Source organism: Etheostoma cragini, chromosome 2, assembly GCF_013103735.1.
Source record: "Etheostoma cragini isolate CJK2018 chromosome 2, CSU_Ecrag_1.0, whole genome shotgun sequence".
NCBI classification, from domain to species: Eukaryota; Metazoa; Chordata; class Actinopteri; order Perciformes; family Percidae; genus Etheostoma; species Etheostoma cragini.
This window is the reverse complement of record NC_048408.1, coordinates 29,227,214-29,240,266: the sequence shown is the minus strand read 5'-3', so window position 1 is coordinate 29,240,266 and position 13,053 is coordinate 29,227,214. Positions and strand designations below refer to the sequence as shown.

Sequence of the window (13,053 nt, the reverse complement as noted above, 5' to 3'; positions counted from 1 at the left end):
TGAAAAAATCACTGCAGCTGTCCGTTAGGCTGTATCTGTGATTGTGAGCACTGTGGACTGGTTATGTTTAGGTTTTGTGACATATTCACCCTAGTCATGGGTCCAACATACTGTACGCACATGGAAAATATATGTGAATTGTCACCTAAAAACATACAAAGACACAAAAACATTTCAATTTAAAATGGGGGTGGGGGGGGGGGTGGGGGGGTAAGAAGCAGGAAGAAATAGGACTTCATCTAAACACCTTAGATCCCCTTCCATCAGCCAAGAAATGTAGATCATTGCTGGTTTATTGAGGGACATAATGCATCATGTGCTTCACCTAAAAGAAAACTTTTTTCCAGTCAGGTTTGCACGACTTACTGTGTCCAGCTCATCAAGTATCTGGCCCAAATGGATAGTCCCAACTTGAAATAACAGCCCTAAGTTCTGTCTTTGATCAGCCCAAGTAATTGTCCAAGGTTTTTTCAGCTCTGGCAGCTGAAGGGGAGCTGGTCATGAGATGACCCCGACACTCTGACCTCCACCGTGGAACATCAAATATGCCCTTGACCATCAATAGATGGTCTAAAATGTTTTTTATTGAGTTCACCATCCCTTTGATTTAGTTGAAGGGTTCAAAAGTGAAAGCAAATGCTGGCTAGATGTAGATCACAAGTCGGGTGGGAATACAAAAGCCTCCGCAGCACATTCTGCATCGTCTTCCTCTTCATCTTCCTCTGGAATATTCTCAGGCTCCCATGTGAAGATGTCTGAAGCATTGTCTGTGAAGGAACTAGATCTGCTCCTTTCCATCTCCCAGGGACACAAAGCATCACGCCGGCCCAGGGCTAAGTTTTCTCTAGAGTCATCTATCTGCTCGCTGCCGTTATCTGCTGGAGTCTCTTCTACACTGAAGGACCCCTGGGTCTCTGTGACCTCATCTCGGTCCCTGTTGGGAATATCGACTTTGATTTCGGTTGATGTTTGTGGATTCTTGGATTCCCAGGGACAAATGTCTGCTTCAGTGCTGTCTTGCTTTTTTACAACTCCTGGTTCTTCAGCTTCCCATGGACAAACATCAGCCCGTGCGCTATCTTGCTTTTTGAGGACCTTTGGCTCATCCGACTCCCATGGACAAACATCTGCCCTTGCACTGTCTTGCTTCTTGAGGACCTTTGGCTCATCTGACTCCCATGGACAAACATCTGCCCGTGCGCTATCTTGTTTTTTGAGGACCTTTGGCTCATCGGACTCCCATGGACAAACATCTGCCCGTGCGCTATCTTGTTTTTTTAGGACCTTTGGCTCATCCGACTCCCATGGCAAAACATCTGACCGTGCGCTATCTTGTTTTTTGAGGACCTTTGGCTCATCGGATTCCCATGGACAAACATCTGCCCGTGCGCTATCTTGTTTTTTGAGGACCTTTGGCTCATGGGACTCCCATGGACAAACATCTGACCGTGCACTATCTTGCTTTTTGAGGACCTTTGGCTCATCCGACTCCCATGGGCAAACATCTGCCCGTGCGCTGTCTTGCTTTTTGAGGACCTTTGGCTCGTCTGTCTCCCATGGACAAACATCTGCCAGAGCCCTGTCTTGCTTTTTAAGAGCCTTTGGGGCTTCTGTCTCACACAGACCCACTTCTTCTCTGGAATTTCCTTGTCCTTGTACCTCTGATATTTTTGATACTTCAGTTTTGACTACCCCTGCTTCCTCTGTATCCCATGGACAAATACTTGTGCGAGATGTGTCTTTCTTTACATGACTCTCTGATGTTTTGGGGGTCTGAGGCTTTCCAGATTCTGGTTCGCCACTTTCCCATGGACAAACATCTGCCAGGTTTTCCAGTCCTTTTACCACAATCTTGGTTGCTGCATTTGTCTCAGGGAGGTCAGTTTCCCAGGGACATATATTTACTCTTGTGTCGTCTTTCCTATCAATCTGTACGGAATCAGTTCTCAAAGGCGGGATACCTTTTTTTAAATCTTGTGGTTTGTCTTGAGGTTCAGCCTCCCATGGACAAATATTTATCTTAATCTGTGTTGTTGAGCCTGTATTTGTTGGCTCGATGTTCTCCTCTTCCCATGGACAAATGTTTCCCAAGTTTTTGGGTGGATCAGGGAAATCCCATGGACAACTTTCTGCTGCCTTAGTTTCTTGCTTACCCAAAGGCAGGGAAGTTGATTTAGCATTGGGTTGCTTCTCATTACTTAAACTTTCTTTTGATGCACCGGGATAGACGGCAGCTTTCATAACTTCTTGCTTAAGGGGCACTGACAGGCCTTGCTTGGTCTGCAAAGGACTTAGGTTTTCATATACGACTTCAGCTTTGTCCTGAACAACCCATGGACATACATTGGCAAATTCATTATCTTGCCGTATTGAAGGTTGGGGACTTTCTTCAGTCTCCCAGGGACATACATCTGCTGGACGTTTCAAAGACAGTTCGGTCAGTGAATCTTTGGATGTGTTAGTATAAGAAATAATGGGAATATCCTGCGATTCCCAAGGACACACCTCACCATGAACACTTTTTCTTCTCACATTCCTTTGCTCTAGAGAATCCAGCAGACATACATTAGATGGTTCTGATACCTCCGATTCCCAAGGGCAGACATCTGCTTTAATGCTCTGCTGGTTCTTTAGTCTCTCTCCTTCCTGGAAAGTACCAGCTCCATCCCAGGGACACACATCAGCGTAGGAAATATTGCGAACTGGTGTAATTCGATTACTACCTCTTCTGTGAATTAAAGGAGTTCTACAGCTGCTGGCAGTTGAAGAGCTTCCACTACTACGTCTGCTATTCTGCCTTGATAAAAACACATTTTCACAAGTGCCATCTTTTTGCATGTCATCCGTGTCCCAAGAGTAGACAGCAGATTTTACAATCATAAACTTTCTTGGGCTTCTGTCGGAGGAATCCCCAGAGGAAAGCCTAACGGCATTCTGCTTTACAAGGCATGGTTTGTCTGCTGTTGTCATACTTCTTTTCTGCATTGACCTCTTTTCAATGCTTGGACGTCTACTAGATGATCTAGATCTTGGCGTTGTGGAAGCATTTTCCTGACTTTTTTGTGAAACAGAATCCTCTTTATTTAAATCTCCCTCCTTACTGGATTTTACTACATCCACAGATCTCATAACTGATTTCACAGAGAGCCACTTATTGGTTGTGTTGGTGCGGAAGGAGAAGACACGTTGATCTTTTGTGACCTTTGGTCTTGGAGTCCCTGGTGCACTTGCAGACACAGGAGCCTGTGGTTTTGGAGACTCACTTTCACCTATTCCTTTATCCTCTGAAGGATTCTTTTCTACAGGTGGTAAATATTCCCATGGACAGACAAGCTTGTTTGTAGATAGTGGCCCTTTGTCCTCACCATCTTCAGAGTTTGCATAGGTGACATGCTTCTGGTTTTTGTCCCCTGATTGTTCTTGGTCCACCTCCCAAGGACAAACTTCAGCCTTGTCAAATGACCCTGACTGACTGAGAGCACTACGGGTCTGGTCACTTATGGAAACGCTCTGCCTGGATCTTGTCAACACTGTGCTGGCTTGCTTAACCTTGGGTATGTTCTCCATGGACTGGGCGGTCGTGGACGTTAGACTCCTGGACTTATGAAGCTTGGTGTGATCAGGATGCAGGAGATTTGTATCAATTGACAGATTCTGGGCACTGGCTGACTTGTAGACCCCCAGTGGAATATCCAAGGACTCTGTCTCTGATTGCTGGGAAGATCTCTTCACAGCATTGGCTTTTAACATTCTGTCATGCAATGAAGGGTCTCTTTCCCTGACATAGTGATGATCACTTTGGGACTTGCGCATGGATGGTGATCGTGAAGGGGATTTCATTGAACTTCTGTAACTGTTACTGACAGTATCTGGGACCCTCCTGAAGGACTCGGACCGATTCATATTGATTCTACTCTGGGAGGGTCCATCTTTGTCGTCGCGGCTGCACTGCCGGCTCATGCTCTCTGGGATCTCGGCAATGCGTCTAATAATGGATCTCCCCAATGCACATCGAGAACTCCGCTTCTTTGTCAGATGAGGGTTGTTTGCGGTCATCTTCTTGGTCTTGTGGACTTCTAACTGGGCATATAGCTTCTTCAGTTCATCCTGGTGCATATGAAGAAGGGAGGGAATTGATGAAGGGATGGAGGAAATGGTTGAGGAGAGGAAAAGATACGGAGAGTAACAAGTCAGAGGAGAGGAAACAGACACGTTTTCAAGTAAGAAGAACACCATTTAGGATAAGAATAAAGGGTGGAAAAAGGTTATACTACATTTGTAAAATGTACCGCTTATTAACTTTTAATTTATTATTTAAATTATAATATGTTTAAGATCTGTGTAAGTGTGTCTATATGTGGTCATAACTGAAATGAAGGGACATTTATTTCCTTATTTAAAGGTATTTCCCTTATTTAAATGTGACCTTTGGAATATCTTTAACATTTTGTGAATTATGTCCCCAAGCAAAGTGATAACATTGTTCTGAGGGGGCAAAAGAGTTTACCCGGAAGTCATCTGGGTCCACTCCACTGTGTTCACTCCACGCAGAGTGAAAACTGCTGTTGAAGTATGAGCCAGTGCGCCGAAGGTCCACTTCGTCTTCATACACCTCTGCTGCAATCTCCTCTCTTCCAGGCTTGGACACATGTAGAAACTGTGGAACACAAAGACGTACAAGTCGCATGTAAACACTTCACATTTGAGAACAACATTGTATATCATCCACATTCACAGACACCTGACTCTATGATGACATTTCTCCCCAAATATTGGATGGATTGTTGTAAAGCGTAAGATATTAAAAGAAATTTCAAACCCACCGACTTTGCATGTTATGCCTTCATTGCCTATATATAATAAAAGTTAGCTGTGGTGGATAGTATCTGCATGGTAACATTTACCCAATTTTGAGGTAGGCTACGTGTTGAGCCATTGAGATAACTCATTAATCTCCATTGTTTTAATCTATGATTGCTGACTTTTTACTTTGACTTGTTATTCTACCCAAAAATGGATTCACCTCGGCACTATGACATCAAAACTGCACAGTACCTTGGGAATGAGGAGCAGGGCGAGTGTCACAGTGATGGTCACATGGGTGTGTGCGAAGGAGAGCAGCAGCATCCAATCAGGGTCGAGAGAGGGAAAGGTGAACCTGATGGTGACAGAAAACACAAAATTACTGAACAGTATGTCAAATCGTTTGTACAATTACACTGCTGAGGGTATTGCTCAGTCATGTGTGGGTAATAACTATACTGGATTTCAGAGGTTCAGAGACACACTGGCTGTTAACCTGAACAGGTGAAACATGGAGGAGAGAAGCAGCTCGTTGTGGATGGCGATGCCCATGTAGCGAGGCTCGTGGAAGGCGGAGGGCACCGGCCTGACGGCGGTCCACAGGGAGCTGCCCCAGCACAGGAACAGAAGCTCAGCTGTGGCAGAAGAAAGTAAGTTCAGTGATAAATAGTGCAGTTCTTTCCAATGTACTACTTTTTCTAATCTAAGACTGATGAACTGCTAAAATTGCTTTAGAAAAGTTAGCATGTGACGGGAGACTTTGGCCAATCAAAGGTAATTTCACAGAGAAAGCATTTCTAATGGCTGTGCTACAAATGCAGATGCACCCCGTCCCTTCTGATGATGAAAGCCTGATTCAATGGTGGTAAATCCTGCGGAAAAAGTTCATATTCCAGCATTGGCAAAAACATTGGCGCCACATTTTTTTGGCAGTGACGGTAACGCCGTCATTAAGATGATAAGAGTTTCAATTATGTTACTCCTTACTGAAAAAAGGACCCCTGTTATTTATAACACCGTTATTCCCATCATTGGAAGGGAGGGGCTGAGGACAGAGAGAGGAGGGCTGCGTTTCCTTGCGTTTTCTCTAATTCTTGCAAGGATTTTTTAGCATCAACATTTTGCAATTTCCAGCAAACTGCCTTGACCTTAATCTGAGGTCAAAATCTGAGCAAACTGAGTGGATAAATCCATTCTAAGTTTTTAGTATTTTACATAAATAAAAAATATGCAATGACTGCATTTTAGAGTGAAAGGATCGATCAGCTCAGATGATATAGGTGTCTCTTTTCTCGGGTGTCCAGGGTTGTCCTCCACTCACCCACAGCCATCATGTAGTCCCAGCGGTCCAGGTAACACATGTTGAAGCCCCGTCCGTCCGACGTGGACGTCGTGATGAACACCGGGATGTTCCTGTCGCGGTTCTGCATGACGCCGACCGTCCAAGCACACAGGAACCAGCTGACCGTCATCAGCATCGCTCCCAGAATCCTCAGCAAGTGGAGGCTGGACAAGTATGGCACCCTCTGGGCGGTGCGCGAGAGGAACACCTTCAGCACCCTGCAAGGTCAAAAATCAAAATGTAGACAACGGTGAACTAACTGAACGTTGGAGGAATTATTGCTGTCGGTGAAATGTAACGGGGGGTCTCTGTAAAATTAAAGAAACCGGACCTACCTGTACATTTTCAGAGTGACGGTCCCGTAGACGATGGAGAAGCCGAGCATTCGGACCCAGCGGAGCAGAATACACCTGAAAGCACTCGGCTTGAAGTACATGATGAAGACCTGCAGAGAGACAGAGACACTCACTGTGAGTCAAACTACACAACCACCATAGTAGTTCTACTACTGTTACTACAGCTTACTAGCACGGGTGTCAGACTGGGGGCTGTGAAGAGGATTGGGTATCCGGGGCCCTTATGTGATGAGGGCCCCAAAATATGTTAGAATGAATTGCTGTGGATTAGTAGTAACGAAGTAACGAAGTACAAATACTTAGTTGCTGTACTTAAGAAGATTTTTCTGATGTTTTTACTTTACTATTTATTTTTGTGGCGACTTTTTACTTCTACTCCTTACGTTTTAACACAAATTGGCTCGTTACTTTAGTTTTGTACTGCTTACAAGTATGACTATTACTAGGTTATTACAATGCTATTGTTGTTACTAGTGTTGTCTAAGTGTCAGTATTGCCAACAGACAAAAGCCACAAAAACAAAGAAAGTTTCAGGTCTTCCTCTGGCAAAAAAGTTAAATGGCTTTCTTTAGATGATTGCCCTGAAAATGGCAAGATTTGTGGAAAATTTGGACCGTGCAACAAGGCCGGCCTGCTTGGTTCTTTCGGTGAATAATTGTAAAGAGTTTCAAAGACTATTTTTGGTGAGAGCTGATGAGGTTTAACCATTTATCCATCTTATTTAAATAGCTCACGTTACTGTATCGTGGGAACAGTTACCTTTGTTTAATATTTTGTGTGACATTTTGTTTTTGGGGGCGCAAATTAAAAAAAAAAAACGAAGTTCCTTCCCGAGACTAATTTTTCACATCCATCGCGAAAATGCATATATTCAAATTTGCTGGATTTTATTAATCAACATCACATCCCCCAAACCAAGATTGATTTTAACTGGAGAATTGATTATTTTAACCCAGCCCTGGTAATAATTTAATTAATCTATACTGTTTATTATTATTATTATTATTATTATTATTATTAAAGTCTCTACTTAACAGCACTTACAAAAAATCTCTACTTTTAAAGCCAATTCACCTGTTACTCTTGTTATTTTTTAATAAAAGTTAGGTTTTACTGCTCTGTCTGTGATATCAATACACATTTGTGAGAGTCATGTTCCATTTTATTTATTTATTTATTTGTCTTTAAGGCCCTACAACCATTTTTTAACATTCAAGTGACCTCACTGCAGCCCAGATATTCTAATAACCCAGTTTGTCCTGAAAAAAAAATGATATTCATATCTTGACTGTAGATAACAGAGTTGATGTTTTACAAGCTTTTTAATAAAATAAATCCAGACGGACAATGAACTGATGGGTTAAATATTATCAACATGTCTCATCAGCATTAATAGACAAAAACTGCCCAATTTAAAAAGCATGATGTCTAAACTGAATGTGATTATTTTTTACTTGTTACATTCTACAACAGGTTGTCCCTTTTGTCTGTGTTCAGCATGTGGCAGTGAAATGGAGGACTGTAATCCAGGAATTAAAGCTCATTCTGCTGCGACAGTCCGTCTCCATCACGCTGGATAAGCGCATCAGCCAAAGCATAAACTGTGAGTGCAATTTTACATCATTGCTTTGGAACCGCTCGTAAAGGATGAAACCACTCTGAGTGAATCAGAGCAGACGGGCAGTACCATCCAGACGAAGGCGGTTTTAATCATTACAAATGGTCTGCACTCAGAGGCAGATTGGGGGCTCTGTTATAGACGGAGAACCTGGACCCTATGTTCCTGTGTTTTTGTCTCTAAGTGACTGATGGGAACAACGATCTTTGACATTGGCCCTGTATTGCGCGAGACCGCTGCAGTCTTTAGCGGCAAAACAAGCTACGATGTAAGTTAATAGAGCAATTGTCCAGCTTGTATTTACCTTCACTAAAGTGCTCGTTTTGCTGCTGAAAGGCTCAGATTAATATTTTAAGAGTGTGACAATATTATGGAAAGAATCCCTTCAGAGATAGACCATTAAAACCTCTTTGAGGCCTTTATTGTTTAAACAGAAACAACTCTTAAGTTGCTAGCGCTAAACCCACCAGACTCCATTTAAAAAAAAAAACATTCAGCATATATAGAGCCAACATGTCTTCACATGTAAATCAATAAACTGTGTGTTTATAACAACCGAAACTAGAGTTGTGATGGTTGGAAAAGTGGAAAGACGACCCAACAAGGGTTTTCATAGATTTATATTGTTTCTGTCGACTTTGAACAAAGTGTAGGCCTATTTCACGATGCTAAAATTACTGTTTATTTACATGGAGTCTGGTGGGTTCAGCGAGCGTGATTTTGCTAAAAAAAATAAGGATCTTACGCTTTAACAGAAAGGCCAACCTCCTTAGAAAGCCTTTCAACAATGGTGTCATACACTTATACAAGCTGCACAACTGCCCTCTTAAGTTACGTTGCAGCTCGTTTTGCCACTGCCGACTGCAGTGATCTTGCTTAATACTGGATCAGTTTCAATGATGGTGGTTCCCATCAGTCACTTAGACCCCAAAACATAAGAAAATAGGGTCCAGGTTGAAAAATACTGTTGTAGTAGTTACCCTTTAAGCTCTTATTCCTGGCTCGAGGAGCTAGGAGCGAGGTTTGAGGCGGGATCTCCGAGGAGCTAGGAGCGAGGTTTGAGGCGGGATCTCTGAGGAGCTAGGAGCGAGGTTTGAGGCGGGATCTCTGAGGAGCTAGGAGCGAGGTTTGAGGCGGGATCTCTGAGGAGCTAGGAGCGAGGTTTGAGGCGGGATCTCTGAGGAGCTAGGAGCGAGGTTTGAGGCGGGATCTCTGAGGAGCTAGGAGCGAGGTTTGAGGCGGGATCTCTGAGGAGCTAGGAGCGAGGTTTGAGGCGGGATCTCTGAGGAGCTATGAGTGAGGACACATGAGAGCAGCCTTCCTGGAAGCCGTGCAGCTGAAAGATGTAGCTAACTCCGCCCATACAGCTGCAATGCAATTTAACCCTCATGCCGTCTTTGGGTCAATTTTGACCCGTTTTCAAAGTTTTTTTTTATATCTGAAATATAGGAAGTTGAAATACGGGTGAAAAATGAAAGGCAAAAATACAAAAAAATAAAAAAACTTTATAAAAATACTTCGTAAAAAGCAACAAAAATGTTGCGATAAATGGGAAAAATGTTTTTCATTGTCAAAGGGAAGATAACACAAGGGTTAAAAGACCTGGGACGTACCCAAGGTAATAACAATACCTCTTTAACAGGAAGTTTCTATGAATCCTAATCACTTTGATCCCTTGACTTCTACTTCTAGTTTTAAACTGTTGGACGCATTGTCGTGAAATTTGGTAAAGATATTCATGTTCCCCCCATGATGAACTGTATTAACTATGGCGATCCTCTGACTTTTCATACAGTTTCATCATCTGATCAAGATTCTATTTTTCCGATTTAATTTATGAATTCCTGTTGAACTATTACTATTATTATTAGTTATTAGCAGTGATGCCGGTAGCGCGTTACTCTAATCTGACCTCTGTTTTCAGAAACATAACACGGTACTATTTCCAAACCAGTAATAACATTAAAGTTACTTATCCGAGTTACTGTGCATTACTACAGTGTTTTTGTCATTTTCCATATTAAAAATGTATATTTCTGCTTTCTTCTTGCGTCTCGAGGAGTGAAGTCACGCATGCGACAAGTCACGAGGACAGTTCACGTGTAGACTACCACGCAGTGTCACAAACGTAAAGAACAATGGAGGGAGGAGAGAGACGTGCGTTTTCTAGCTGGAAACACAGTCGTTATTTTGAGTTTGTGTCAGCTAAAGACGGCAGTATTAAGGTTCGTTGTACACTCCGCGCTGGTGGCGACAAAGTGCTATCTAGCTTCAAATTTGAAGAAACATTTCAGCACTGCAGTCAAACATACAGAGCAAAAGTCCCACCAGGTGGTGCAAAGCAGAGAGCAGAAGAAACGGTATCAAAAGCTGGACGTTGGTGCAAAACCAGTAGGTGGGGGAGAGTTGAAGAAGTTGGTCGGGTAGCATGTCGTAGAGGAAACGCTGCCCTTAAACACGGTTGACCCGCTCTCTTTCGTCCCATAATAAACAAGATCATCCGTCCTGAACCAGCTCCGACTGGGGGGGTCCCGAGGCGTTTTCCAGGCCAGGTTGGAGATATAATCTCTCCACCTAGTCCTGGGTCCTCCCCGAGGCCTCCGCCCAGCTGGAATCTGGAATTTTAAAATCAAGTAATCTGTAAAATAACTAAGTTACTTTCTCCAAGTAACTGTGTGCAACACTGCTTTTTAATGCGTTTATGTAAAACCAGATTTTATTTTACTGTTGTAGCTGTCTGATTTGGAGCTACTTTTCAAACTATTAACTAACAACTTGCTTACTGTAGATTAATCTGCTGATTATTTGAAAAATGAGTGAAAATAGTGAGAAATGGCTTTATAAGGAATCCTAATTTGTAAAGTAACAAATAACTAAAGTTGTCAAATTCTGTAGTGAAGTAAAAACTCCAATATTTCCCTCTGAGATGTAATACAGAACAAGTAGAAAGTGGTATGAAAGGAACAGACTCAAGTTAATGACTAACTGTCAGTATAGTAAACCAATTTTGCTTCTTTTCAATGTATAACCCGTTAAAAACGTTGCACCTTTCACTTTTCAGCACCGTGATGGTTCTCCACCCCAAAACAAGCCCTCCAGCTGGGGATCTGTTTGTAGATGAAATGGCTGCCGGACCCCAGTGACCCCTGGCTGAGATGAGAGCGTGAACTCTGACCTTTCTATCAGACTCTTAGAACTACAGTCAGGTGCGTGGGCTGCAATGTACCTTTGAATTCCTCCGAACAAAACCCGTCCCAAAATGCCAAAAAAAGATGTGGGGTATGTCCTGCACTTCCTGTCCTGTCCTGTCTTCCATCATGGTTCATATCTCAGAATGATAAAGCACCGCCAACTGCAAAACCTCCAAAATCACCATCAAAGGCTCTGAATGCACTCAGTAAACTGAACGTATGTCAGAGTCGACCTCAAGCTCAAATGAACCCAACGCTAATCATAATCCTAAAAAAAATCCTAATTCGGGTAAATGAGTGGGGATTGTCTCCTGTGCCTGCCAACATGGCGGCAACTGGGAATATCAAATCCAGGCCTCTTCAGAAATCCTTTTTGTTTGATTTATTTGATGATTATTAAAAAGGACACTCACATATAACACTGCACAGCCGTGATTACATAGGCCGACATTAAAAGGATGATAACACATTCATTCCAAGTCTGGAGGAGACATCACCTATCCAGTGTGTCTCTCAGGTAATTTCAGAGCATTTCTGATGAAGGATTTTAAAATTAAGGGCCTAAAAGTAAAGTTATATTGACATTTTTTCAGGCTGTTAAAGGAATATTTAACTATAAAATGGATTCCTACTGTTAAGTCATTCCAACTCTGGGTTAGACACTACATATCCGTTGGGTCACTCAGGTAATTTAGGACCATTCTGATGTAGGATTTCAAAATTAACCCTCATGTTGTCCTTGGGTCACATTTGACCCGTTTTCAGTTCTTTCTTCTTTTTTTTGTCACATAAAATGGGCCGCCAAAATAAGCGCTGAAAATGTCAAGGTTAAAAATATCCAAAAAAACAACATCCACAATGTCCACAACATTGAAAAAGTGACAAAAATGTTGTAAAAAGTGATAATAATGTTGAAAAAAAGTGACCAAAACGAGTTTTTTTTCATGGTTGACGGGAAGACAACACAAGGGTTAAAGTCTTCCATTTTTTTAATTAATGGTATATTTTAAATCTTTTTCAGGCTACTCTAAAAAGGAATCCTCACGTTATGCCATCTTCATTCCAAGTCTGGAGGAGACATCACCTATCCAGTGTGTCTCTCAGGTAATTTCAGAGCATTCTGATGTAGGATTTTAAAATTAAGGGCCTAAAAGTAAAGTTATGTTGACATTTTTTCAGGCTGTTAAAGGCAAATTTAACTATAAAATGGATTCCTACTGTTAAGCCAGTTTCATTCTAACTCTGGGTTAGACACTACATATCCGTCTGAAAGCTTAATTCCATCGCGGTTCTCCAGTGAAACACGGATCACGTCACAAGATAAAATGGCGAAGCAACAAGACAACAAGCGCAGATATTACAATCAACATGTAATAGCTGGCGACGGGGTAGCCGTGCCAACGTGCTTGATGCTTGTCACTAAGGTTGTAACCATGGTTTGATTTTTAATCTTCAGTCTGTAATCTCATCGTTGCTCATGCAAAAATTCTTACCTCGTTTAATTTATTGTAAAAAAAACCAGAAAAGTAATTACACGGGGGATTAAATCTGTGCTGTGTGTTATGGAAAGTGGACATTTATTTAGAGGGAGATGTCACTTAATAAGAAAAAAATATTTGAGGCCGTACTCCCGCGAAAAACGCCCCCTTAGGTCGTTTGTTAAAGCAGCAATGACATCTCATATGAGCGTTTATATAGTAAATAGTTATATATATAGTTTATATAGTGGCGGCAGAAAGTGGA

The 13,053-nt window shown here is 42.2% G+C and overlaps 1 protein-coding gene across 1 annotated transcript in view; it reads right to left on the bottom strand.

The window, feature by feature from the left end:
* Positions 1 to 277: 277 nt before the first annotated feature.
* The window catches only part of si:ch211-156l18.8 (probable G-protein coupled receptor 158), a 24,969-nt gene continuing 12,193 nt past the window's right edge, over positions 278 to 13,053 (bottom strand). Inside the window, exons 6-12 of the mRNA XM_034883985.1 lie at positions 6,481 to 6,590; positions 6,125 to 6,363; positions 5,300 to 5,438; positions 5,056 to 5,158; positions 4,508 to 4,657; positions 1,531 to 4,107; positions 278 to 1,026 (exon numbers count right to left, since the gene is read on the bottom strand). Coding sequence (XP_034739876.1) covers positions 655 to 1,026; positions 1,531 to 4,107; positions 4,508 to 4,657; positions 5,056 to 5,158; positions 5,300 to 5,438; positions 6,125 to 6,363; positions 6,481 to 6,590 — 3,690 coding nt within the window. The 3' untranslated portion in view covers positions 278 to 654. The remainder of the gene's footprint in view (positions 1,027 to 1,530; positions 4,108 to 4,507; positions 4,658 to 5,055; positions 5,159 to 5,299; positions 5,439 to 6,124; positions 6,364 to 6,480; positions 6,591 to 13,053) is intronic.